Source organism: Scyliorhinus torazame, chromosome 2 (assembly GCF_047496885.1).
Source record: "Scyliorhinus torazame isolate Kashiwa2021f chromosome 2, sScyTor2.1, whole genome shotgun sequence".
Classification (NCBI taxonomy): domain Eukaryota; kingdom Metazoa; phylum Chordata; class Chondrichthyes; order Carcharhiniformes; family Scyliorhinidae; genus Scyliorhinus; species Scyliorhinus torazame.
In genome coordinates this window covers 193,555,662-193,581,396 of record NC_092708.1, presented here as the reverse complement: position 1 = coordinate 193,581,396, position 25,735 = coordinate 193,555,662, and the positions used below count along the sequence as shown (strand labels likewise).

The following is a 25,735-nucleotide window of genomic DNA, read 5'->3' as shown; positions in this document are numbered from 1 at the left end:
TCCAACTGACAGCAATTACCAGGCATTCTCCAGAGCAAAAGATATACTGGACCGAGTGAAATATTCCACCATTCAAACAAAATAGTTTAGATCACTGCTCTCAGATCGGTTCAGCTTGGCAATAGGCCTCTACAAAAAATTAGCCATTAAAATCATGGCTCCTGCAAAGTGGTACTACTCGACAACTGTACCCACTCGTTTCCCGAGTAATCCCCGGATTGGACGAAACAAAATCTGGAAACAAAGCTAGCTTCAGGAATGTTGGCACTGAAACTAGGGGATTGTCAGAAAACTCTGGTTCACCACAGTACTTTAGAGTAGGAAATCTGCTTTCCTTACTCACTGCAGTTTATATGTGGCTCCAGACCCACAGCAAAGTGGCAAATCTTAATTGCCCTCTGAAATGTCCCAGCAAGCCACTCGGGTTACATCAAACCACCATGATAAAAGGACTGCTCTGGTTCAAGCAGCAGTTGACCACCACCTTCTCAAGGGCAATTAGGGATGGGCAATAAACACTGGCCTAGCCAGCGACACCCAAAAACCTAAAAGAGTACAGACGATGAAAACAGTCTCTTTCTCATCCCTTTGCCACCCCCATCCCCCAACACACCAAAAAACACAGAAATAAAATACACCCTTCAATATTTTGCACGCACTTGACGATTTCTAGCAGCTTCTCATCTTTCAACCCAGTTGGTCAGTTTCTATTTGTTTTAAAGCTTCCGTCAAAGAAAATCACACTAGATTTTCAGCTCTTTACACCACTGGTTTTCCTTTCCCTAGCCCCACTCCGCCAGATTCCTCCCTCTAATTCCAACCACCCTCCCAGAACAAAAAATGCAAGTGTTCTCCATTACCTCCAGTACCTCAGATGGTCTGGATACTTGAACCAGGGCATGCATGTTGTGTCTGGGAGTGAAGCAGTTTTGAGATCTGCCTTAGCACCTGTTCTGGAATATTTTGGCCCCAGTAAACCCGGTTACAGGCAAAGAATTCAAAGCTCCAAGACTGTATCAGCACCATCATCTATCCTGAATATCACCTTCAATGTAATAAAATGCCCTAAGTCACTTCCCAAGAGAATTATGAAGCAGATTAACATTGAGTCACATGGGAGATAATAAGTCAGAAAAGTAGGTTTTAAGGTCTGTCTTCAGGAGGTGAGAGGTAGAGCGATGCAGTGAGGGAATTCCAGAGGTTAGGACCTAGACCTTTGAAGGAACGGCCACCAAAGGTGCAGCAATTAAAATCAGGAATGCGCAAGGAGGCCATTGTTAGATGCCGTTCATGGGGTTGGAGGAGATTACAGAGCTAGGGAGGGGGTAGAGACTATGGAGGGATTTGAATAAAGGATTTTAAAAAAAAAATTTAGAGTACCCAATTATTTTTTTCCAATTAAGGGGCAATTTAGCGTGGCCAATCCACCTGCACATCTTTGGGTTGTGGGGACGAAACCCACGCAAACACGGGGAGAATGTGCAAAAGCCACACAGACAAACTCCACAGACAGTGACCCGGGGCCAGGATTGAACATGGGTCCTCAGCGCCTTGAGGCAGCAGTGAGTCACCATGCTGCCCACACTATGGAGGTAGATCTAGGTGCCATCAGCTGTGCTTTCAAATCATGCTGTCAAGCAGAAGCATACTGATGAAAATTAGGACAATTCCTTGGAACTCCAGAGGTAACGGTGGGGGGAGCAGGAAGAGAAACAATTGCAAGTGATAAATTGGCCGGTGATTAACTAGATTAGATTGATGGAACTAGGAGAGTACCATCCAACCCAAGAGAGACATTAGGAGGATTGTGGGCAGCAGATAGGTCCACAAGGACAAAGAAGGATAGTTCATCTCTGTCAGAGTCACATAAAATGTCATTTGTGACTTTTGGTAAGAGCAGTTTTTGGTACTGTAGTGGGGCAGAAACTGGATTTGAAGAATTTGAACTTGGGAGTTGCAGGAAAGCAGGGCATGGATTCGGAAGACTACACATGTACAAGGATTTCAGAAGAACAGAAGCTGGAGGTGGGACAGCAATGTGCAAGGACGGTTAGGTCAAGGGGTTTTCTTTAGGGGCGATGAAGGCAGATTTAAATGAAAGAGAGCGAGGGGGGAAGAGAGAGAGAGAGGAGAGCGCGGGGGAGAGAGAGAGAGAGAGAGAGGAGAGCGCGGGGGAGAGAGAGAGACAGAGAGAGGAGAGCGCGGGGGAGAGAGAGAGACAGAGAGAGGAGAGCGCGGGGGAGAGAGAGAGAGAGAGAGAGAGGAGAGCGCAGGGGAGAGAGAGAGAGAGAGAGAGAGAGAGAGGAGAGCGCGGGGGAGAGAGAGAGAGAGAGAGAGGAGAGAGAGAGAGAGAGAGAGAGGAGAGCGCGGGGGAGAGAGAGAGAGAGAGAGAGAGGAGAGCGCGGGGGAGAGAGAGAGAGAGAGAGGAGAGCGCGGGGAGAGAGAGAGAGAGAGGAGAGCGCGGGGGAGAGAGAGAGAGAGAGGAGAGCGCGGGGGAGAGAGAGAGAGAGAGAGAGGAGAGCGCGGGGGAGAGAGAGAGAGAGAGAGAGGAGAGCGCGGGGGAGAGAGAGAGAGAGAGAGAGGAGAGCGCGGGGGAGAGAGAGAGAGAGAGAGAGAGAGGAGAGCGCGGGGGAGAGAGAGAGAGAGAGAGAGGAGAGCGCGGGGGAGAGAGAGAGAGAGAGAGAGAGAGAGGAGAGCGCGGGGGAGAGAGAGAGAGGAGAGCGCGGGGGAGAGCGAGGAGAGCGCGGGGGAGAGCGAGGAGAGCGCGGGGGAGAGAGAGGAGAGCGCGGGGGAGAGCGAGGAGAGCGCGGGGGAGAGCGAGGAGAGCGCGGGGGAGAGCGAGGAGAGCGCGGGGGAGAGCGAGGAGAGCGCGGGGGAGAGCGAGGAGAGCGCGGGGGAGAGCGAGGAGAGCGCGGGGGAGAGCGAGGAGAGCGCGGGGGAGAGCGAGGAGAGCGCGGGGGAGAGCGAGGAGAGCGCGGGGGAGAGCGAGGAGAGCGCGGGGGAGAGCGAGGAGAGCGCGGGGGAGAGCGAGGAGAGCGCGGGGGGAGAGCGAGGAGAGCGCGGGGGAGAGCGAGGAGAGCGCGGGGGAGAGCGAGGAGAGCGCGGGGGAGAGCGAGGAGAGCGCGGGGGAGAGCGAGGAGAGCGCGGGGGAGAGCGAGGAGAGCGCGGGGGAGAGCGAGGAGAGCGCGGGGAGAGCGAGGAGAGCGCGGGGGAGAGCGAGGAGAGCGCGGGGGAGAGCGAGGAGAGCGCGGGGGAGAGCGAGGAGAGCGCGGGGGAGAGCGAGGAGAGCGCGGGGGAGAGCGGAGGAGAGCGCGGGGGAGAGCGAGGAGAGCGCGGGGGAGAGCGAGGAGAGCGCGGGGGAGAGCGAGGAGAGCGCGGGGGAGAGCGAGGAGAGCGCGGGGGAGAGCGAGGAGAGCGCGGGGGAGAGCGAGGAGAGCGCGGGGGAGAGCGAGGAGAGCGCGGGGGGAGAGCGAGGAGAGCGCGGGGGAGAGCGAGGAGGAGCGCGGGGGAGAGCGAGGAGAGCGCGGGGGGAGAGCGAGGAGAGCGCGGGGGAGAGCGAGGAGAGCGCGGGGGAGAGCGAGGAGAGCGCGGGGGAGAGCGAGGAGAGCGCGGGGGAGAGCGAGGAGAGCGCGGGGGAGAGCGAGGAGAGCGCGGGGAGAGGAGCGAGGAGAGCGCGGGGGAGAGCGAGGAGAGCGCGGGGGAGAGCGAGGAGAGCGCGGGGGAGAGCGAGGAGAGCGCGGGGGAGAGCGAGGAGAGCGCGGGGGAGAGCGAGGAGAGCGCGGGGGAGAGCGAGGAGAGCGCGGGGGAGAGCGAGGAGAGCGCGGGGGGAGAGCGAGGAGAGCGCGGGGGAGAGCGAGGAGAGCGCGGGGGAGAGCGAGGAGAGCGCGGGGGAGAGCGAGGAGAGCGCGGGGGGAGAGCGAGGAGAGCGCGGGGGAGAGCGAGGAGAGCGCGGGGGAGAGCGAGGAGAGCGCGGGGGGAGAGCGAGGAGAGCGCGGGGGAGAGCGAGGAGAGCGCGGGGGGAGAGCGAGGAGAGCGCGGGGGAGAGCGAGGAGAGCGCGGGGGAGAGCGAGGAGAGCGCGGGGGAGAGCGAGGAGAGCGCGGGGGGAGAGCGAGGAGAGCGCGGGGGAGAGCGAGGGAGAGCGCGGGGGAGAGCGAGGAGAGCGCGGGGGAGAGCGAGGAGAGCGCGGGGGAGAGCGAGGAGAGCGCGGGGAGAGAGGAGGAGAGCGCGGGGGAGGAGAGAGGAGAGCGCGGGGGAGAGAGAGGAGAGCGCGGGGGAGAGACGAGGAGAGCGCGGGGGAGAGCGAGGAGAGCGCGGGGGAGAGCGAGGAGAGCGCGGGGGAGAGCGAGGAGAGCGCGGGGGGAGAGCGAGGAGAGCGCGGGGGAGAGCGAGGAGAGCGCGGGGGAGAGCGAGGAGAGCGCGGGTGGAGAGCGAGGAGAGCGCGGGGGAGAGCGAGGAAGAGCGCGGGGGAGAGCGAGGAGAGCGCGGGGGGAGAGCGAGGAGAGCGCGGGGGAGAGCGAGGAGAGCGCGGGGGAGAGCGAGGAGAGCGCGGGGGAGAGCGAGGAGAGCGCGGGGGAGAGCGAGGAGAGCGCGGGGGAGAGCGAGGAGAGCGCGGGGGAGAGCGAGGAGAGCGCGGGGGAGAGCGAGGAGAGCGCGGGGGAGAGCGAGGAGAGCGCGGGGGAGAGCGAGGAGAGCGCGGGGGAGAGCGAGGAGAGCGCGGGGGAGAGCGAGGAGAGCGCGGGGGAGAGCGAGGAGAGCGCGGGGGAGAGCGAGGAGAGCGCGGGGGGAGAGCGAGGAGAGCGCGGGGGAGAGCGAGGAGAGCGCGGGTGGGAGAGCGAGGACGAGCGCGGGGGAGAGCGAGGGAGAGCGCGGGGGGAGAGCGAGGAGAGCGCGGGGGAGAGCGAGGAGAGCGCGGGGGAGAGCGAGGAGAGCGCGGGGGAGAGCGAGGAGAGCGCGGGGGAGAGAGAGGAGAGCGCGGGGGAGAGAGAGGAGAGCGCGGGGGGAGAGAGAGGAGAGCGCGGGGGAGAGAGAGGAGAGCGCGGGGGAGAGAGAGAGGAGAGCGCGGGGGAGAGAGAGAGGAGAGCGCGGGGGAGAGAGAGGAGAGCGCGGGGGAGAGAGAGGAGAGCGCGGGGGAGAGAGAGGAGAGCGCGGGGGAGAGAGAGGAGAGCGCGGGGGAGAGAGAGGGATGAGCGCGGGGGAGAGAGAGGAGAGCGCGGGGGAGAGAGAGGAGAGCGCGGGGGAGAGAGAGGAGAGCGCGGGGGAGAGAGAGGAGAGCGCGGGGAGAGAGAGGAGAGCGCGGGGGAGAGAGAGGAGAGCGCGGGGGAGAGAGAGGAGAGCGCGGGGGAGAGAGAGGAGAGCGCGGGGGAGAGAGAGGAGAGCGCGGGGGAGAGAGAGGAGAGCGCGGGGGGAGAGAGAGGAGAGCGCGGGGGGAGAGAGAGGAGAGCGCGGGGGAGAGAGAGGAGAGCGCGGGGGAGAGAGAGGAGAGCGCGGGGGAGAGAGAGGAGAGCGCGGGGAGAGAGAGGAGAGCGCGGGGGAGAGAGAGGAGAGCGCGGGGGAGAGAGAGGAGAGCGCGGGGGAGAGAGAGGAGAGCGCGGGGGGAGAGAGAGGAGAGCGCGGGGGAGAGAGAGGAGAGCGCGGGGGAGAGAGAGGAGAGCGCGGGGGAGAGAGAGGAGAGCGCGGGGGAGAGAGAGGAGAGCGCGGGGGAGAGAGAGGAGAGCGCGGGGAGAGAGAGGAGAGCGCGGGGGAGAGAGAGGAGAGCGCGGGGGAGAGAGAGGAGAGCGCGGGGGAGAGAGAGGAGAGCGCGGGGGAGAGAGAGGAGAGCGCGGGGGAGAGAGAGGAGAGCGCGGGGGAGAGAGAGGAGAGCGCGGGGGAGAGAGAGGAGAGCGCGGGGGAGAGAGAGGAGAGCGCGGGGGAGAGAGAGGAGAGCGCGGGGGAGAGAGAGGAGAGCGCGGGGGAGAGAGAGGAGAGCGCGGGGGAGAGAGAGGAGAGCGCGGGGGAGAGAGAGGAGAGCGCGGGGGAGAGAGAGGAGAGCGCGGGGGAGAGAGAGGAGAGCGCGGGGGAGAGAGAGGAGAGCGCGGGGGAGAGAGAGGAGAGCGCGGGGGAGAGAGAGGAGAGCGCGGGGGAGAGAGAGGAGAGCGCGGGGGAGAGAGAGGAGAGCGCGGGGGAGAGAGAGGAGAGCGCGGGGGAGAGAGAGGAGAGCGCGGGGGAGAGAGAGGAGAGCGCGGGGGAGAGAGAGGAGAGCGCGGGGGAGAGAGAGGAGAGCGCGGGGGAGAGAGAGGAGAGCGCGGGGGAGAGAGAGAGGAGAGCGCGGGGGAGAGAGAGGGAGAGCGCGGGGAGAGAGAGGAGAGCGCGGGGGAGAGAGAGGAGAGCGCGGGGGAGAGAGAGGAGAGCGCGGGGAGAGAGAGGAGAGCGCGGGGGAGAGAGAGGAGAGCGCGGGGGGAGAGAGAGGAGAGCGCGGGGGAGAGAGAGGAGAGCGCGGGGAGAGAGAGGAGAGCGCGGGGGAGAGAGAGGAGAGCGCGGGGGGAGAGAGAGGAGAGCGCGGGGGAGAGAGAGGAGAGCGCGGGGGAGAGAGAGGAGAGCGCGGGGGAGAGAGAGGAGAGCGCGGGGAGAGAGAGGAGAGCGCGGGGGAGAGAGAGGAGAGCGCGGGGGAGAGAGAGGAGAGCGCGGGGGAGAGAGAGGAGAGCGCGGGGGAGAGAGAGGAGAGCGCGGGGGAGAGAGAGGAGAGCGCGGGGAGAGAGAGGAGAGCGCGGGGGAGAGAGAGGAGAGCGCGGGGGAGAGAGAGGAGAGCGCGGGGGAGAGAGAGTAGAGCGCGGGGGAGAGAGAGTAGAGCGCGGGGGAGAGAGAGGAGAACGAGGGGGAGAGAGAGGAGAGCGAGGGGGAGAGAGAGAGCGAGGAGGAGGAGAGAGAAAAAAAACTAAAGAGCGAGAGAGCGAGCTGTTAACAATATCAGCTAATACAGGGAACGGAGAAGTTGGGTGCCCAATATGGTTGAGGGAGCATGGTCTCATGGACAAGATGAACTCAAAGGGCAGGAGGGCAAAACAAAACAAGATGGCGCCAGAGTGTGGCGATTCTCTGCGAACTCTCTCACACAGATCCTCTTCCTACATCTTTTATAACCATACTAACCTCTTAAAACTTAATTATAACACTAACACTATCTCAAACCTTTCTCTTTCATGTTCTCTTGCAGGTTTGAAGATCCTCAGACACCCGTGGACTGGATCAGATGACCTGACCCGGCAGGACTCCTCCAACAACCCAACCTGGATGTTGAAGAGCCCCAACCCGGAAGTCCAACCTAGACTTCGCGTAGGCCCCAACGGGGCCCTCGGAGCGCTCGATCCGGACTGAGAAATGCCGCCAGCACCCAGACTGCCCGATCCAGCCACCAGAACGCCTGACTTGCCCCCGACCACGAAACCCAGGCCGACCCGGAGAGGCCAACCCAGCTTACCCGAAGATGGAAGAAAGAAGAATCTGCATGGAGGTCTGATTTGAGAATGGTTGACAGCTTCAAATTCCTAGGTGTGCACATCACCAACAATCTGTCCTGGTCCACCCAAGTCAAATCTACGATCAACAATGCACAACTGCGCCTATATCTTCTCAGGAGACTAAAGAAATTTGGCATGTCCACACTGACTCTCACCAATGTTTACAAGATGCACCAGAGAAGCATCCAATCTTGCTGCATCACAGCCTGGTATGGCAACTGCTTTGCCCAAGACCGTATCCGTGAATACAGCCCAGTCCATCACCAGAACCCGCCTCCCATTTATTGACTCTGTCTACACCTCCCGCTGCCTTAGGAAAGTGAGCAGCATAATCAAAGACCCCTCCCACCTGGCTAATTCACCCTTCCAACGGGCAGGATACACAAAAGTCTGAGAACACGCACTAACAGATTCAAAAACAGCTTCTTCCCCAGATTCAAAAACAGCTTCTTCCCCATTGTTACCAGACTCCCAAACGACCCTGTTATGGACTGATCTGATCTCTTCACACATTTTCTCTACTGAATAGGACTACACTCCTGTATGCTTCACCCGATGCCTGTGTCTATATATTTACATTGTGTATTTATGTTTGCCCTGTGTTTTTTTTCATGTATAGAATGATCTAACAATACTTTTCACTGTGCCTCAGTGCACTTGACAATAAACAAATCCAATCCAATAAGAGAGAAGCTACTGAACGATGAGTGTTCAGGGCAACTTGTCGCAGCGGCAGGGCTCAGCAGCTTCAGAGCAGTGCAAAGGTGAAGCAAAATCATCTTGCAACCCAGGTTTTGCAGTGGGGCCACTCTGGATTACAAAAGCTAATTTTCTGTAATTGGAAGAGCCCAAGGAGAAAAACACAATGAATTTTCAGCACACAGGTAGGCTAGGCCTGTGCTGGTGCCCCTCTTACCTTACTTCAGCTCAACCACCAACGGATCCTAGTCATTATTCCCTCGTATACTTACCCAACGGCTCCATACATGCATCTATGATTTTCTTCAACCACTCCAGGTGGTAGCAAGTGCCACATTCTCACCACTCTTTGGGTAAAGAGGTTGCTCCTGCATTATTTACAGTATTGGATTTATGAGAAACTGTTATATTTAAGCCCCCTAGTTTCATCTTCTTTACGTTTACCCTAGTGAACCCCTTCATTCATTTAAAAAACCCAATCAGGTGGTTTCTCAGCCTTCTCTACTTTTAGAGAGTTCAGTCTTTCTTTGCCTTGAGCCGAGTGCTAAAGTTCAAGATTAAAGTGTGTTTGGCTCTTATATAAAAATGTGTCTACTCTGAATTTCCCAATTTCTTTCCTCTCACATTGTGAGACGCAAATTGAATACTCTAATTCCCATTGGCACACTACACTGTAGGTGCAGCACCATGAGCAGCCATAGTATACGGAGCGGCTGGAAATTGTATAAACGCGACCCCCCCCCCCTCGTTGTATGACTCACATGGCTGGTGAATGTTCCATGTATCATAATTGTATTGAAGTACCTCAAGACTGCAACATGATCGATATAGAAAACCTGAATATCATGGCACTTTGTGACGGCCATTTTGAAATGTTTGCATTTATAAAATATCTGAAAGAAAGCTAAAGTATATTTGCAACAAAAAGAGTCAATAAGCTGCAATGGGAGCACTGCCAATTTCATGCTGCCTGACTAACAGGCAGTTTTAGGTTGGAAACCAAACACTTACTGCTTGCTCTTTCGGCTCCTGCAACAACAATAGCAGCAGATACACAGCGACAAGATCAGGATGCCCCCAACCACCGACATGGCAATGATCAAAGCCTCAAAGTTCACTGCAAAAGAAAAAGGGGTTTGTGACACGTTCACTACATTTGAAAAGCAAATTGTATTCAACCTTTAAACCACCCTCCGGAGAATTGGGAGAAAACAGCACACAGACCCCAATCAGGTCAATTTTCCCCTCAACTATGCATCAAAAACTCACAGGTGTTACTGATGTATGGAGTACTGCCCCAATCGCGTGTGTGTGTGTGAGAGAACATTAATCCTGCAATAAAATTCAAAACACCCGTCAAGGCAACATGGCACAGCAGGGGGCAGACAATGATACTTTGTAATGTTCCAATCAGGAAATCCAGCTCAATCACCAGGAAATGAAGACATAAATAGCAGTCTTGAGCAAGTAGTTACGGAGTTCATTGTAATAAAGTCATGCACGTTCAAGCATTTCAGTAGGTTGCACACTGAGACTATAGCACTGCTCCCCCCCCCCACCCAGTCAAATCAAACAACATTGATGCAATCAAGCCTCGCTTCTCACCAGGAGCTATGTTGTCATCTCTACTTTGGATAATTGCATCATTAGCTATAATCCTACTTTCCCTGTAAACCCAACATTCAGTCCATGGGCCACTATGATCTACAGTCACCTCCTCTGATAAGTGAAGTTATCACTCGCTCATCCCAACTGGCAATTCTCACTATTTGCCACTATTAGCACTCTTACTCCCTTAATAGCACCATTAACACTCACCTTTGTCTTATATTCATGACAAATTTGTTAATCTCTCCTTTGCTTTTTAAAAAAAAAAAAACAATTTTTAACGAGGTTCTTTTGGCATAACAAACGACCACAGTACAAAAACAAGAGAGTACATAAAACAGTAATCAAAAAGCAACCGCCGACATCCGTCCCTCCAAGGCCCACCTACTTTATACTACCCCCCCCAACGGCAAAAGGCCAGAACATCTGCCTCTCTCTCCTCCTGAACACCCGGGTCTTCCAACACCCCATAGATCGCCATCCCTGGACTCATTTCCACCCTTGTCTTCAATACCCTGGATATGACAGCCACGAACCCCTGCCAATATCCCCTAATTTTTGGGCATGCCCAGAACATGTGGACATGGTTCGCTGGTCCACCCGCACACTTGTCTTCCACATCAAAAAATCTACTCATCCGGGCCGCTGTCATGTGCGCCTGGTGCACCACCTTAAATTGGATCAAGCTGAGCATCTCTCCTTTGCGTTGACCTATCGCTGTTCTTTTCTGTCCCACCTCCTCCACCCTCTTTCCAACAATATCATTCTTTACATTTCTACCATTCTTCAGTTCTGTGGAAGGGTCATTTAGACCCGAAACGTTAACTCTTTCTCCCCAAGATGCTGCCAGACCTGCTGTGTCTACCCAGCATTTTCTGCTTCCTGCGCCACCCCCAGATTTCTAGCATCTGCAGTGTTTTGCTTTTATTATTATGGCAGTTCTCAATTTTGTTCACATTATCCTGGTGAGCTCCAGTTTAGGGAACTGTCAAGTTGGGCTGTTCCCGAAGTCTTTCAGCAGCTCCGCAGGTTAGTTAGAATCCCTACAGTGCAGACGTTGGTCATTCGGTCCATCGAGTCTGCACCGACCCTCCAAAAGAACATGCTACCAAGGCCCACTCTCTTGCCCTATCCCAATGCATTGATCATGGCCAACCACTCAATCTGCACATCTTTGGACTGTGGGAGGAAACCCACACATACATGGGGAGAATGTGCAAACTCTGCACAGTCACCCAAGGCTGGAATCAAATCCAGGTCCCTGGTGTTGTGAGGTAGCAGTGCTGACCACTGTGCCACTGGTGATTGCAGACTGCTTATGCACCTCAATTAGTCAGCAAACCCACTTGTATCAAAACCTAAACCCTTACTGGCATGTGTATGCATGTCTAACTTTCATTGTATCAAACACAGTTGTGTATATTGAGAGCTGTGAAAAATAAGACTGAACTAATTTTAAAAATTGGCAGTGTTTATTCTCAACCTCATCGCTGAGCGAGAAGGCAAGTGAAAACAGAATCTTCATAGAACTTAAATGATAAGAATACAACAAGATAATGGTGCATTGCTTAGGGTACAGAATCCAGTAAATGTCATGCCAAATGAAGTAACCCGTGTGTTCCAATCCAGTATGAATCCAACAACGTAGCACACCAACTGTTTGTTGGCAAGTATGCATCAACTTGGCACTATCAGTCAGTCAATCAGATATTTAAGCTGCTTTCTACATTCATTCGTATTGAGGTGGACCAGTTGTACAAGAATATTAGATTACCTCTTGTTGCGGCAGTCATATACTTTGAACATACTTCAACTTTCCCCATTAATAACCTTTTACTTTTACCACTCCGTCTATTGTGCAACTGCCTCTTTTTGTACGCAAGTAATTTCCTCAGAAAATCAACCAAATCTTTTTGCCAATATTTCCTTTTAAAGTCATCAGTACACCCAAGCAAGGTGCAGGAAACATGTGACCAATAGCTTCCTCTGAACGGCACTTGGATATTTTGCGTGATTAATTCAGAAAAATGAGGAAGTTACAGCCTCATGAAGGAAGAGAATCTGTAATTCTGCCATCTCGACCTGGAAGCTGATTTTGGCATAGTGAACTAGCCAGCGCACAGATGCAGTTTCTTGGGGTCCAAACTAGACCACTTCCACTTTTAGAGGAAGTGCTACTAAAATGATATTGTCCCAGTGACTAACTGGTTCACCTGCAGGTTTATTAATTTGTTTGTGCACACAGGATCAGCCTTAACAAGCAAGAAAGAACATATTTGCGATACATCATCTTGCTTTTTCTGCCCAACAGCATGAGCTTCATTCCTTGAATGGTAAAGATGCCTGCATTCCATGAACCTCTACACACCCAGTCTACTGCTCATTAGTCTGAAAGTTATGCGGTTGCATTACACTCTACAACTCTCCCACTTCACTCCATGACCAAAAACTTAAATCGTGAATGTTCCTTCTCACATGCACACTCCACAACTTTCCTATCTCGCATCAGCAATCCCCAATCTTCAATTCAAAAGACCACAGCATTTAAAATCTGGGCCAACACCCAGGGTGCTACTGAGATAGGTGTTGTCTTTTGGATGGGATTATTAAACCTTTCTGCCATTCAGGTAGGTGTAAGAGAGATCTCAGTACTATTTTGAAGAGGAGCAGGAGAGTTCGCCCCAATGCCCCGCCCGATATTTATCCCTCAACCAAAATCAAATAAGGGCAGCACAGTGGCGGCGGTTAGCACTGCTGCCTCAGGCCGCTGAGGACCCGGGTTCGATCCCGGCCCCAGGCCACTGTCCGTGTGGAGTTTTCACATTCTTCCCGTTTCTGCGTACATTTCATCCCCACAATCCAAAGATGTGCAGACTAGGTGGATTGGCCATGATAAATTGCCCCTTAATTGAAAAAAAAACTAAGAATTGGGTACTTTAAATTTATATTAAAAAAAACAAAATTTTAAAAAAGTCAAACTGCTGCCTGTGGGAGCTTGCAATGTGCAAATTGGCTGCCACTTTTCCTGCATTATTGAAACATAGTCACGGTTGTAAACTATTTATTGGTTACAAAATGCTCCGAGACCTCAAAGTCATAAATGAATAATTTACAACTTTGTAAGCAGCTTGCTATCCGTGGGCAGACAGGCTTGTATTAAGATTGCAATAGCATAATTGCAATAAGCTTTTATAGCTTATAGTTAACCAACAGTCTGAGAGTAACAATTCCTGTGCCCACACTGCTATTATCCACAAAAATCACCATAATGACAAGGATTACAATGCTATTTGCTCTAAGGCGAGTGCTAAAAATAAAGTGCTGGCTAAACTGGTGGCATGGAGGATGGAAGGTTGTGTCCCGGGGGTGGTCGAGGAGGACCAGGCTTCGTAAAGGGCAAGCAGCTCTCTAGTAATATAAGGATGGTGTTAAATGTGATGATGACTCCGTCGAGAGGTCGAGTATTGGAGGTAGTGGTGTCCATGGATGTGGAGAAGGCATTTGACCGGGTGGATAAGTGTCTGTTGGAGGTCGGGTTTGAGCTGAATTTTCTGGTATGGGTGCACCTGTTATATGTGGCACCGGTGGCACATATAACATTTGGCATTTGGACACGCGATATGGGCTCACAAAACTTTGGGTTACACAGGGAAACAAGGCCGCTGCTGTTCGCGCTAGCTATACAGCCTCTGACAATGGCCCTTAGGGGGCTGGCGGAGTGGAAGTATCGAGTGTTGCTATATGCGGGCAACCTTTTACTATATGTGTTGGGCCAGCTGGAGACATGGGGAGGATTGTGGGCCAATAGGGAAGTTTGGAGTGTGCTCAGGATACAAGTTGAACGTAGGAAAAAGTGAAATGTTCCCGGTGAACGAGCTGGGTTAGAGAGCCAACCTAGGGGGCGGTTACCATTTAAAGTGAAAGTGAAAATCGCTTATTGTCACAAGTAGGCTTCAATTGAAGTTACTGTGAAAAGCCCCTAGTCGCCACATTCCGGCGCCTGTTCGGGGAGGCTGTTACGGGAATCGAACCGTACTGCTGGCCTGCCTTGGTCTGCTTTCAAAGCCAGCGATTTAGCCCTGTGCTAAACAGCCCCAGCCAAAGGTAGGTTTAGATACCTGGGGATTCAGTGTAACGGCAGATGGGCGACGCTGCATAAATGGAATTTAAAAAGCTGGTGGAGGAGGTTAGGGAGGATCTGAAGAGGTGCTGCATCTGACTCTGGCAGGGAGGCTCCAAGTGGTGAAGATGAACGTCCTTCCAAGGTTTCTATTCATATTCCAGAAGCTTCCGATTTATGTACCAAAGGCGCTTTTCCAGATGCTGGATACGATTGGGCAGGGAAGGTACCAAGGGTCAAGAGAACCTTGTTACAGAGGCAGGGGTTGGTGTTGCCAAACCTACTGCACTATTATTGGGCGAACATGGAGAAGGAGGCAGTGGTGGGAAGGAGAGGGGGTAGAATGGGTTAGGATGGAGGAAGAATCCTGTAGGGGGTCCAGCCTGCGGGCTATGGTGACGGTGGTGTTGCCACTGGCGCCAAGGAAATACACGGAATAGGTCTGGAACCAGCTGAGGAGGCACTTTAGGATGGAGGGGCTGTCAGTGTTAACGCCGCTGTGCGAAAGCCACGGATTCGAGGCGGGGGCATGTATAGGAAGTGGAGAGAAGTGGGGCTGGTTAAGCTGAGGGATCTGTCCCTGGAAGAGAGGTTTGCCAATATAGAGGAACTGAGGGAGAGGATAGAGCTCCCGAGAGAAAGTGAGTTTGGATACTTGCAGATAGGGGATTTCGCGCAGAGGTTTGTAATCATCATAGAATTTACAGTGCAGAAGGAGGCCATTCGGCCCATCGAGTCTGCACCAGCTCTTGGAAAGAGCACCCACACCCCCACCCTATCCTCATAACCCAGTAACCCCACCCAACACTAAGGGCAATTTTGGACACCAAGGGCAATTTAGCATGGCCAATCCACCTAACCTGCACATCTTTGGACTGTGGGAGGAAACCGGAGCACCCGGGAGGAAACCCACGCACACACGGGGAGAACGTGCAGACTCCGCACAGACAGTGACCCAAGCCGGGAATCGAACCTGGGACCCTGGAGCTGTGAAGCAATTGTGCTAACCACTATGCTACCGTGCTGCCCTTTTGGAAAGAGTTCTCCAAGCTACCGAAGTATGCCCTGCTGGAGCGACTGCTGCTTCCGGACGTGGAAGGTGAGGGCAGGATCGGGGACATATACGGGTGGCTGGGAGAGCAGGGAGGTGAGCAGGTGGTGAAAATTAAGGAGAAGTGGGAGGGGAAGCTGGGAGGGGAGATAAACTGGGGAGTGTTGAGTGATGTGCTACGCAGGGTAAACGCGACTTCCTCGTGCTCGATGAGTTGATATAATTTAAGGTGGTACATAGGGTGTATATGACTCGGGCAAGAATGAGTGGGTTCTTCCAGGGAGTGTGAGAAGTGTGGTTGTGGACCAGCAAACCACGCACATATGTTCTAGGGCTGCGAGAAGCTAGAGAGATTCTGGGCGGGAGCGTTTGCAACACTAATGAGGATTGCGGGGGAGGAGGTTGGGCCGGACCCTTTGGTGGTGATATTCGGCATATCAGAGAAGCCAGTGCTGATGGAGGGGAGGAAGGTCAATGTCATGGACTTTGCCTCTCTGGTTGCCCAACGAAAGATCTTACTGGAATCGTAGTCGGCAATGCTATACCGGGGTGGCGGCCTGGCTGGGACACTTATAATGATTTTCTCCACCTGGAAAAGATCAAATATGAATTGAGGGGATCAGCGGAGAGGTGGGGGATATTCGTTGCCATGTTTGAGGAGTTGTTCATCACGGTGGGGGGTGGGGGTGAAAATGGGAAACAATTTGTACAAACTGTATATTGGTGTGTTCTGTAACTGTTTGAATAAGTTGGAATAAAATACATTTTAAATAATAAACTGTAACTCATTGCACTTCTGTTTTGTGATTCGTAATAAACCGATCTGGTGTTGCTTGTTGGAATTAAACATTATGAACACCTTTATGTGCATATTTGCATCCATGGATGTTGCATTTATTGGCTCGATCTTCCTGGGATCACCTGCTACCAGAGCTCTGCGGCCTTCTTGTTGAGCCATTATTAAATGAGAGTACAGTTCAGATCAATTGACCCACCCCTGTGCAGAAAGCACCTCATTATCACTTTCGTTGCTTCCCACTGTCCAGAGTGAAACTGAGCAGAGGCTGGGACTCAATCTAATTCTTGAAATAAAAAATGCCAGTGCCATTCTACATTATTGAAGTGGATGAAGCCATCACAAAATCAGTGGGGAAATTCTGTGACCGATCCACTTGCAGAAGTTGAGGGAACCAAGCAGTAGCACAAGGCTGATTATAATGACAATGCCAGTGGGCAAGAGAGGACCCCCAAAATTGACCCGGTTTCCCATGGTCATGCCAAACTACATTAGTACCAGCGCTTTTCTTTTCCTCAGAAAGTTGCCCATTTGCAATTCTGTATTTCATTCCCTGTGACCTCAGGTGAAAAAATGCTCGAGTGTGAAACAAACTTGCAGATTTACTCGGAAAATGATAACTGCCTTGTAACAACAAACTGCAACTGTGCTAAAACAAGAGTTCTGCTTCTCAAACCACAGAAATATGAATGTTTCATTTGGAGCTTTATCCAAGAAAGAGTGTAAAGAAGAATTTCAAATAAGTAAACAAGATAGAAATTTTAGGAGACTTACCCCAGCAGACTCCCCATCGTGCATCAGACAGAGGACACAGCTTCTTGGGCGGCAGGATTGACCTCACTGGGTAGTCAACACATTTATGGTTGGCATTACACCATAGACACTGCAATGTTAAATAAAACTAATTAAAATAGACAATTCGCAAAGTAGCAAATGTCTTGAATTGACAGAAATAGCGAATCGAGAGACTGTGTCTTTGTACATTTCATTAACTGATTACAGAAGGAGGGAAGTTATGCCTCAGTCGTATAGGACACAGACCACATCTGGAGTACTGTCTACAGTATTGGTCTCCTTACTTAAGGAAAGATATAATGATGTTAGGAAAAGTCACTAGATTAATTCCAGGAATGGGCAGGTTGTCTCAAGGAAAGGTTGGAGGTTAGGTTTGTATCCGTTAGAGTTTGGAAGAGTAAGAAGTGGGTGGCACAGCGGTTAGCACTGCTGTCTCACAGCACAGAGGACCTGGGTCCGATCCCGGCTCCAGGTCACTGTGGCGTTTGTATATTCTCCCAGTGTCTGCATGGGTCTCACCCTCACAATCCAAAGGTGTGCAGGGTAGGTGATTGGCCACTCTAAATTGCCCTGTAATTGGAAAGAGGCAACCTGATCGAAACTTTTAAGATCCTGAGGGATACTGACAAGGTGGATGTGGAGAGGATGTTTCCGCTTGTGGGAGAATCTCAAACTAGGAATCACTGTTTAAAAAATAAGGGGTCGCTCATTTAAGACAGAGAGGAGGAGAAACTTTTTCTGAGTCGTGAGTCTCTGGAACTCTCAGCAGTGGAAGCAGTCTTTGAATATTTTTAAGGCAGATTCAGATAGATTCTTGGGCAACAAGGGGGTGAAAGGTTATTGAGGGGAGGCAGGAATGTGGAGTTGAGGTTAAAATCAGATCAGCCATCTTATTAAATGGCAGAGCAGGTTCAAGGGGCTGAGTATCCTACTCCCGCTCCTAATTCGTATGGTTTATTGCAAATCTATTAAGCAGTTCTCTGCTTCTAACATGGGAACACTGGAGAAGGTACAGATTTGAAGAGATCACCAGAACTGAGAAGACAACTTCCGAAAAGGTTGGAAAAAACAGAAAGTTGAGAAGTTGACCTGATAGTGCTATAAATTGTGCATTCAGTTGGATACATGTAGAGAAAATGTTTCCACCTGTAGAGTAACCCAAAACTAAAGAAATATAAAATAGCCACTAATAAATCCAATTAAGAAATCAGGACAACCGGGCAGCATGGTGGGGCAGTGGTTAGCACTGTTGCCTCACAGCGCTCGGGACTCGGGTTCAATCCCGGCCCTGGGTCACTATCCGTGTGGAGCTTGCACATTCTCTGTGTCTGCATGGGTCTCACCCCAAGAACCCAAAAGGATGTGCAGGGTAGGTGAATTGCCATGTTAAATTGCCCGTTATTTGGAAAAAAAGAATTGGATACTCTAAATTTTAAAAAATTATTATTATTATTTTTTAAAAAGAAATCAGGACAAACCTCTTCACCTTGTGAAACTTGCTACTACTGCCTGGAGTGTTGAGGTGAATATTATACATGCCTTTAAAGGGCAGGAGAAGTGATAGGAGGAAATATTGACAGGGCTAGATTGAGTCAATAGAGTGGAAGGAGTGGAGTATAAAAACTAACATGGGCTGAGCCAAGCGGCCTGTCTCCATGCGATAAACTCTACGCTCTCGTATGCTCTCACCCACTCACACCCTCATCTGCACTTCGCACCCATGCAGCAGTGTGATAAATGTGTACACATTGTTGATAAAATACCATGCGAACACATGCCAGGGTGATTTGGAATTAAAAAGATTTCCCAATGCAAACGCCAACATCGGTAATGTTACAAACTCAACCCCCGAAGTAGCGGCATGGTGGTTAGCGACCCCCCCCGAAGGGTGCAATCCGGGCCCACTGTCTGTGTGGAGTTTGCACATTCTCCCTGTGACTACATGGGTCTCACCCCCACAACCCAAGTATGTGCAGGGTAGGTGGATTGGCCACGCTAAATTGCCTCTTAATTGGAAAAAACCCAAAACAAAACGCAGCCCCTAGCTTCTGATAGGCAAGGGTTACCCTCACTAGTTTTGAACTTTTCTGACTTGACAAAATGGTGAGAGATCCTGTTTCAAGCAAATACTGACTGCATTGTTGCTTAATCGATTATTTCTGCTGTGTCCAATTCTTAAATAAGGCAGAGATTACAAAATTACTCATTTCAAATAACTTGGGAGAATACACACACATGCAGCATAACATTTGTAGATCAATGGTGGTTCTGTTCATACGCATCCACCCAGCTGCTCTAGCCTCAGTCTGTAATCCTCACATGAGCCCCTCCCATGTTGATCCATCTCACCCTGATCACATATCCTTCTATTCCTTTATCCCTGCGGTCGCAAGCTTCATATCTCACCCATCAGGTAAAGTGGGCTACAGGAATGCAACAATTAATTGCGTCTCTCACCGAAACATTCCTCAGACATTGCTCACAATTGTTGTTGCTGGAAGCACTGCAACCTGAAAAAGAGAGAAGGATACATATTTAATCTTATATTTAAAAGAAACTCTGACGGTGAAATATTTCCTCCATTCAAAGAGTCAGCTAATGATGTAATTTCTCCTCTTCACCCGTCCCCCAACCCACGGGCATGCCATTTCATACAATGCTCACCAACCATGGCCAGAATTCTCTGGCTGCTTTCCCACCAGCAGCGCATCCCCAGCCACGGGTTCCCCAGCGGGGCGAGATAGTTTCAATGGGAAATTCCATTTACAAACAGCAGGAGTGTAGAATCCTGCCATCAGTGAACGGCATGCTGAGAAACGTGTGACTGGGGAACTGGAGAATTCAGCCCCACGTTATGCCACACGCTGCTTTCTTTCTGCATTTTTCTTAAAGTTAATCACAGCGTACGTGATGCCGTTCATCGCTCAACCCTAATTGCCTCTGAAAGACTGGAGTGAGCAGTCTTCTTGAATATAACAAGTGGTTTGCCTGCCTATTTTTAGGGCTCTTAAGTGAATTTCATTGCTGTGGGTCGGCAGCCACATATACAAGCTACACGATGGGGGTTGGAAAGGGTGACACATCTGATCTAGATAGGTTTTTCAATGACAATCTGGTACAATAGTTTCAGAGTCATAATCGTAGCAATTGGACTGTCTGCTTAAAACCAGATAATGGAGAATGGTTTTGTTTTTTAAAAATGTATTTTAACGGGATGTGGGTCTTGCTGGACAAGCCAGCATTTATTGCTCATCCCGAATTGCCCTCGAGATGGTGGTGGTGAGCTGCCTTCTTGAATCGCTGCAGTCCATGTGGTGTAGGTACACACACAGTGCTGTTAGGGAATGAGTAGCAGGATTTTGTCCCAGCAACAGTGACGGAGCGGCGATACATTTCGAAATCAGGATGGTGAGTGACTTGGAGAGGAACCTCCAGGTGGTGGTGTTCCCATGGTATCTGCTGCTCTTGTTCTTCCTAGATAGTAGATGTTGTGGGTTTGGAAGGTGCTGTCAAAGGAACTCTGGTGAGTTCTTGCAGTGCATCTTTGTCCTGGATGTTGTCAAGTTTTTTGAGAGTTGTTGGAGCTACACTCATCCAGGCAAGTGGGGAGTATTCCATGACAGTCCAGATTTGTGACCTTATAGATGGTGAGCACAGTAAGAAGTCTTACAACAGCAGGTTAAAGTCCAACAGGTTTGCTTCGAATCACTAGCTTTCGGACCACTGCTCCTTCCTCACCTGAGCGCACGCGAGAGCGAGAGAGAAGAGCGCGAGAGAGTGAGAGAGACACAAAAAAAAGAGAGATAGAGAGAGAAGAGCGCTAAGAGAGGGCACGGCAGACTGAACGACAGGCATGGGACAGATAGATTAAGAGATGGGGGAACAGAAAGAAGAGACACACAGATTGTGTGGGCAAAGAAATTAGATTTATAAGGCCACGGAGTAATGGAGAAACCCACAACACTTTCATGCTATGCACAGCTTGAAGTAGAATGGTGCCAGTAAATCTCAAAAAGGTCAATACATTTTTGTACATATTTCAAACAAGCAAAAAAACGTTTTCTGAACCATTCGGTCAAACTGAGTATAGTTGATACACTTTAAAAATAAGGTAACCAAGACTGAACTGCCAATACAGAGTAAAATGTTCACAACAATACAAACAATCTCACGGTGTTGTAAGTTTCTACCAATAATTAAACTGGAACTCAGTGAGAGTGAAGGTTACTGACTCGTAAATAGAGTGTACACTTAGAAAGGACACACTCAGATAACACACCCAATAGCATTTAGCAAACAGGCAGCATGATGCATGACGACAGTTGGATTTCCAAATACCAGCACCTGCCTCACAAAGACATAAATAGCAGAGCTTGTGTTCATCCAAAATGTTAACTCGTTGAGAACTAAAATTCTGTGAGAACTGCAGATATGTGCTCTTATTCACAAGTTCAGTGTAAGTTTACAGTATTTCATTCCTACACACATGTACTAGATGCATTCCGGAGTTGGTGTTCGTCAAAATACAGCATCATATTATTATTTATCACTGAAGGTACATTCATGGCCAACTTCATTTAACTCGCAAACGTTATGCGCCACGTTAAACCACCTCCCGGTACCAAGAGCGACATGCCGTAAGCTTGTGTGTCGGAACAGGGTTTGACTAAATCCACAATCTTTGTTATGGTAGGGAGAGTTCTGCTTGGTGGGCCAAGTTAACCCATAATAACCCAGCAACCAAACATGCATTACAAAAGCACAAAAGATGTGGCGGAAATTACCACACAATCCTACAACACTGTTACAACTGCGGATGTCACACAGTTGAACTAGATTCAAACTGATGTTCCCTCAGATTGTGCTGCAGTGGGGTGGCACAGTGGTTCGCACTGCTGTCTCACAGCACCGAGGACCCGGGTTCAATCCCAGCCCAGGTCACTGTCTGTGTGGAGTTTGCACATTCTCCACGTGTCTGCATGGGTCTCAACCCACAACCCAGAGATGTGCAGGGTAGGTGGATTGGCCACGCTAAATTGCCCCTTAATTAGAAAAAAAAAGAAGAATTGGGTACTTTAAATTAAAAAAAGAATGTGCTGCAGTAACCCGAATTAGAATGAGTTAAATCACCGGCACTTAAGTTACTACATGGAGCTTGGGGTAACGGAAGGAACTCAGGTGCTACCGAGCAAATATGGTCAAACTCCAGTTTAGAAACAGGGGTATATCCTCAGAAACAACTGTGTGCACATCAGCCAATGAAACTGGATCTTTTAGTAACAAAGTGGACATTTCTCACCAGAACTTGGGGCAGAAGTAACCTGGCCTGATGCTCCGAGGCTCAATCCAAAGAGAATTCCGATGATTCTCGGCAGCCAAATCCGGAGCTTCATTTTGTCCTGCAGCCGTGAGTATTCAACTGAAATTTCCAAAATCAATAAGGATCAACAAGAGTCCTAGACATAAAAAGCACATGATCAGAAAGCCACATCTACCAAGTTAAACATTTATCAACTTACCCACTTGCTCAGTTGGTAGTGCATTCTTACCTCGGAATCAAAAGGATCAAGCCACACTTCAGCATGTAATCTAGGCTGACATTTCAGGACAATGCTCAATGAGTGCTCAGAAGATAGAGGAAATAGCATGGAGGAGGGGTTGTGATGTGAGGTGCTCCGGAGAGGGAATGCCTCAACGTTGTGCGTGAGGTTGGGGCTGATACAACTGAAGGTGGTGTATAGGGCGCACCTCACAAAGGTGAGGATGAGTCGACTCTTCGAGGTGATGGGGGATGCTTGTGAGCGTTGTTGGGGGGGCCTCCACAAACCATGTTCATACGTTTTGGTCCTGTCCAAAACTGGAAGGGTATTGAAGGTGGTACATGTGAGGCTTGAGCCGGGTCCTCTGGAGGCCATGGGCTAGATTCTCCAGTCCCCGACGCCAAAATCGCGTTTGGCGACGGGGCAAAGAATCCCCGATGATGAAATCGGGGGCTGTGCCGCTTTTGAGATGGAGAAGACTATTTTTGTGGCTGGGTCCGTGGGCTGCGTCCGCCATGAAGCACGGCGCGGCCACTGCAGGCAATTCTCCAGGCCGTATCGGCAGCTAGAGCTGGGAGCTCTACGCTGCCTGGCTGCTATTCCCTCCCCTGGAACAGGGAATCGGTGGCTGTTTTGCGACCGTTGTTGGAGTTTTTAAACACTCAAGAAGGTGAAGTTTGAGTTGAGGGGAAGGATGGAAGGGTTCTACAAATCATGGGCTTTGTTCATTATGCACTTTTAAGAATTGGATGACATCAAACATGGGGGGGGGGGGGGGGGGGGTTAAATTTGGACGAAAATGTGAAAAAGGAGAATAAAAATATTTTTAAAAAAGACACATGAAACTGAAGTCCCCAATTTCCAGTTCTGGCCTCCTGCACAACCAGATTTCCTTCACTCCAGAACTAGCACAACTAATAGCCATGCCTTCCGTTGTCCAAGGTGGAAGCTCAGAATTCTCTTGCAAAGCCTCTCTACTTCTTTCCTCCTTTAGAAGCTCCTTAGAACCTACGTTCTTGTGACCAAGCTTTGATCGCCTGTCCTAGTATTTCCTTAATGTCAAACTCTGCCTCTCAGTGCTCCTGTGAAATACCCCAAGACATTGTATGCCAAAACCCACTCTATAAACACAAATTGGGCTGTTTAAATACACGTAACGGATGCTGCGGTTCTAAATGAAGAGCAGCAAGTTCTCCCCTTGTCCTTCGATTGGGCGGTACGGTGGCATAGTGGTTAGCACTGTTGCTTCACAGCTCCAGGGTCCCAGGTTCGATTCCCAGATTGGGTCACTGTCTGTGTGGAGTCTGCATGTTCTCCCTTTGTCTACGTGGGTTTCCTCCCAGTAAGTCCCGAACGACGTGCTGTTAGGTAATTTGGACATTCTGAATTCTCCCTCCGTGTACCCGAACAGGCGCCAGAATGTGGCAACTAGGGGATTTTCACAGTAACGTCATGCAGTGTTAATGTAAGCCAACTTGTGACAACAAAGATCATTATTATTATCCAAGAAGTGACCATTATTTGCTTCTGAAATGAGAAAGTCTGTGCCAGTTAACCAAAAAAAGTGACCTACAAAAGTAAATTATCGATTACTTCAGATATCAAGTGGTTATGATGAGGATTTTCATAAGTTTGTTCCTGTATTAGATTATTGAGACTTCGCCGATGCTGCAATCCTTTATACCTTTACACTGCATTCTAAATGAACATGGATTGTGTATTTTCTTTAAAAGAACTACATTAATTGCCTGCATTTAAATTTACTACCATTTACTCCTAACTGCACCAAAATTGACAGCCTTGGTAGAAATGTTGAAATGGAAGTTTGGTTTAAAAATATGATTATCATTTAATGCCCTGGTTCTGATGACTGAATAGAAAAATAAATCTCCAAGCTTACACCATCAGGAGGTCCCAAAGTATGCAGACCAAGATCCCACAAACAGCAATGAGATAATGACCAAATAATGTTTTAGGAGAGTGCCGCTCAATGAGCCACAGGATCACACATTTAGAATGGCTGCTTGATTGCAACATCATGGAAAAGTCAGAGAGAAGGGAAGCCACACCAAACATCAACTTCAGCAGACGGGTAGGGGTGGGGCGAGAGAGACACTGAGCCACTCATTTCTCTTTTTAACCATCGTGGTTTCTAACTGGGAACAACAGTTACACAATCAATCAGCAGTTTACAGAACATCAAACCTGTATTATACCCATGTTAGACGTATCTCAATAATCCATCTTGAAATGGGCAGCACGGTAGCATAAGTGGACAGCACTGTGGCTTCACAGCGCCAGGATCCCAAGTTCGGTTCCCCGCTGGGTCACTGTCTGTGTGGAGTCTGCACGTTCTCCCCGCGTCTGCGTGGGTTTCCTCCGGGTGCTCCGGTTTCCTCCCACAGTCCAAAGACGTGCAGGTTAGGTGGATTGGCCATGATAAATTGCCCTTAGTGACTGGGTTACGGGGATAGGGTGGAAGTGAGGGCTTAAGTGGGTCGGAGCAGACCCGATGGGCCAAATGGCCTCCTTCTGCACTGTATGTTCTATGTAATAGGCCCGGCACCCAATATGATTCATTCCCTATGGCTGGCATTATTTACCATTCAATCAAACATCAATGAAACCTGACTGCAGTAAATAGCTACACCTTCCTTGTGCCCTCAGATATATTTCACAAAAAAAGTCAGGAAAAATCCACGTTGTTAACCATTTAACTTGTAAAAGAGAATCGCCACACGAGACTCCAATATAAAACCAAATCACAACGGATAACTCCTTTCAATCAAAATGTAAACATAACACTCCCTGTTTGCAAATCACTGTCTTTCAGTCTACCTAAAGTCTCCCTTCATCCCTGAACATTGCCTCTTGATTTAGTTTTAGTAACATACAGCTGAGATTTAATTACTGATTTAGTTTAAACTGGTTAAGAATTTTGCAAGTCCTGACAATTCACATAAATTGAGAGTGCCCAGTACTTTTTCCCCCCCAATTAAAGGGCAATTTAGCGTGGCCAACCTACCCAGGCTGCACATCTTTGGGCTGTGGGGGTGAGACCCATGCAAACGTGGACGGTGACCTGCAGCTGGGATCGAACCCGGGTCCTCATTGCTGTGAGGCAACCGTGCTAACCACTGTGCCACCATGCCACCCGCATAAACATACACAATACGATGTTCCTTCAACCCCCACCTTTATTCGGAAAGCTGCTTAGTTTACTTACTCAGCGATTTGTCGCTCTCTCTCTGGGTTTATATCGATTATTGTCTCTCTCTCGCTCGGTTTATATTGATTAGAGTCTTTCTCTGGGTTTATATCGATTACTCTCTCTCTCTCTGGGTTTATATCGATTATTGTCTCTCTCTGGGTTTATATTGATTATTGTCTCTCTCTCTCTCTCTCTCTGGGTTTATATCGATTATTGTCTCTCTCTCTCTGGGTTTATATTGATTATTGTCTCTCTCCCTCTGGGTTTATATCGATTATTGTCTCTCTCCCTCTGGGTTTATATCGATTATTGTCTCTCTCCCTCTGGGTTTATATCGATTATTGTCTCTCTCTGGGTTTATATTGATTATTGTCTCTCTCTCTCTCTCTCTGGGTTTATATCGATTATTGTCTCTCTCTCT

At 50.2% G+C, this 25,735-nt stretch overlaps 1 protein-coding gene across 2 annotated transcripts in view; it reads right to left on the bottom strand.

Annotated features, from left to right (window-relative positions):
- The window catches only part of pttg1ipb (PTTG1 interacting protein b), a 37,437-nt gene that overhangs the window by 9,589 nt on the left and 2,113 nt on the right, over window positions 1–25,735 (bottom strand). Inside the window, exons 2-5 of one of the 2 annotated variants that reach the window (XM_072481963.1) lie at window positions 21,863–22,019; window positions 19,021–19,073; window positions 16,543–16,651; window positions 9,205–9,310 (exon numbers count right to left, since the gene is read on the bottom strand). In XM_072481963.1, the coding sequence (XP_072338064.1) occupies window positions 9,205–9,310; window positions 16,543–16,651; window positions 19,021–19,073; window positions 21,863–21,956 (362 nt within the window). In that variant the 5' untranslated portion in view covers window positions 21,957–22,019. The remainder of the gene's footprint in view (window positions 1–9,204; window positions 9,311–16,542; window positions 16,652–19,020; window positions 19,074–21,862; window positions 22,020–25,735) is intronic. The other variant, XM_072481970.1, reaches the window with a different exon arrangement.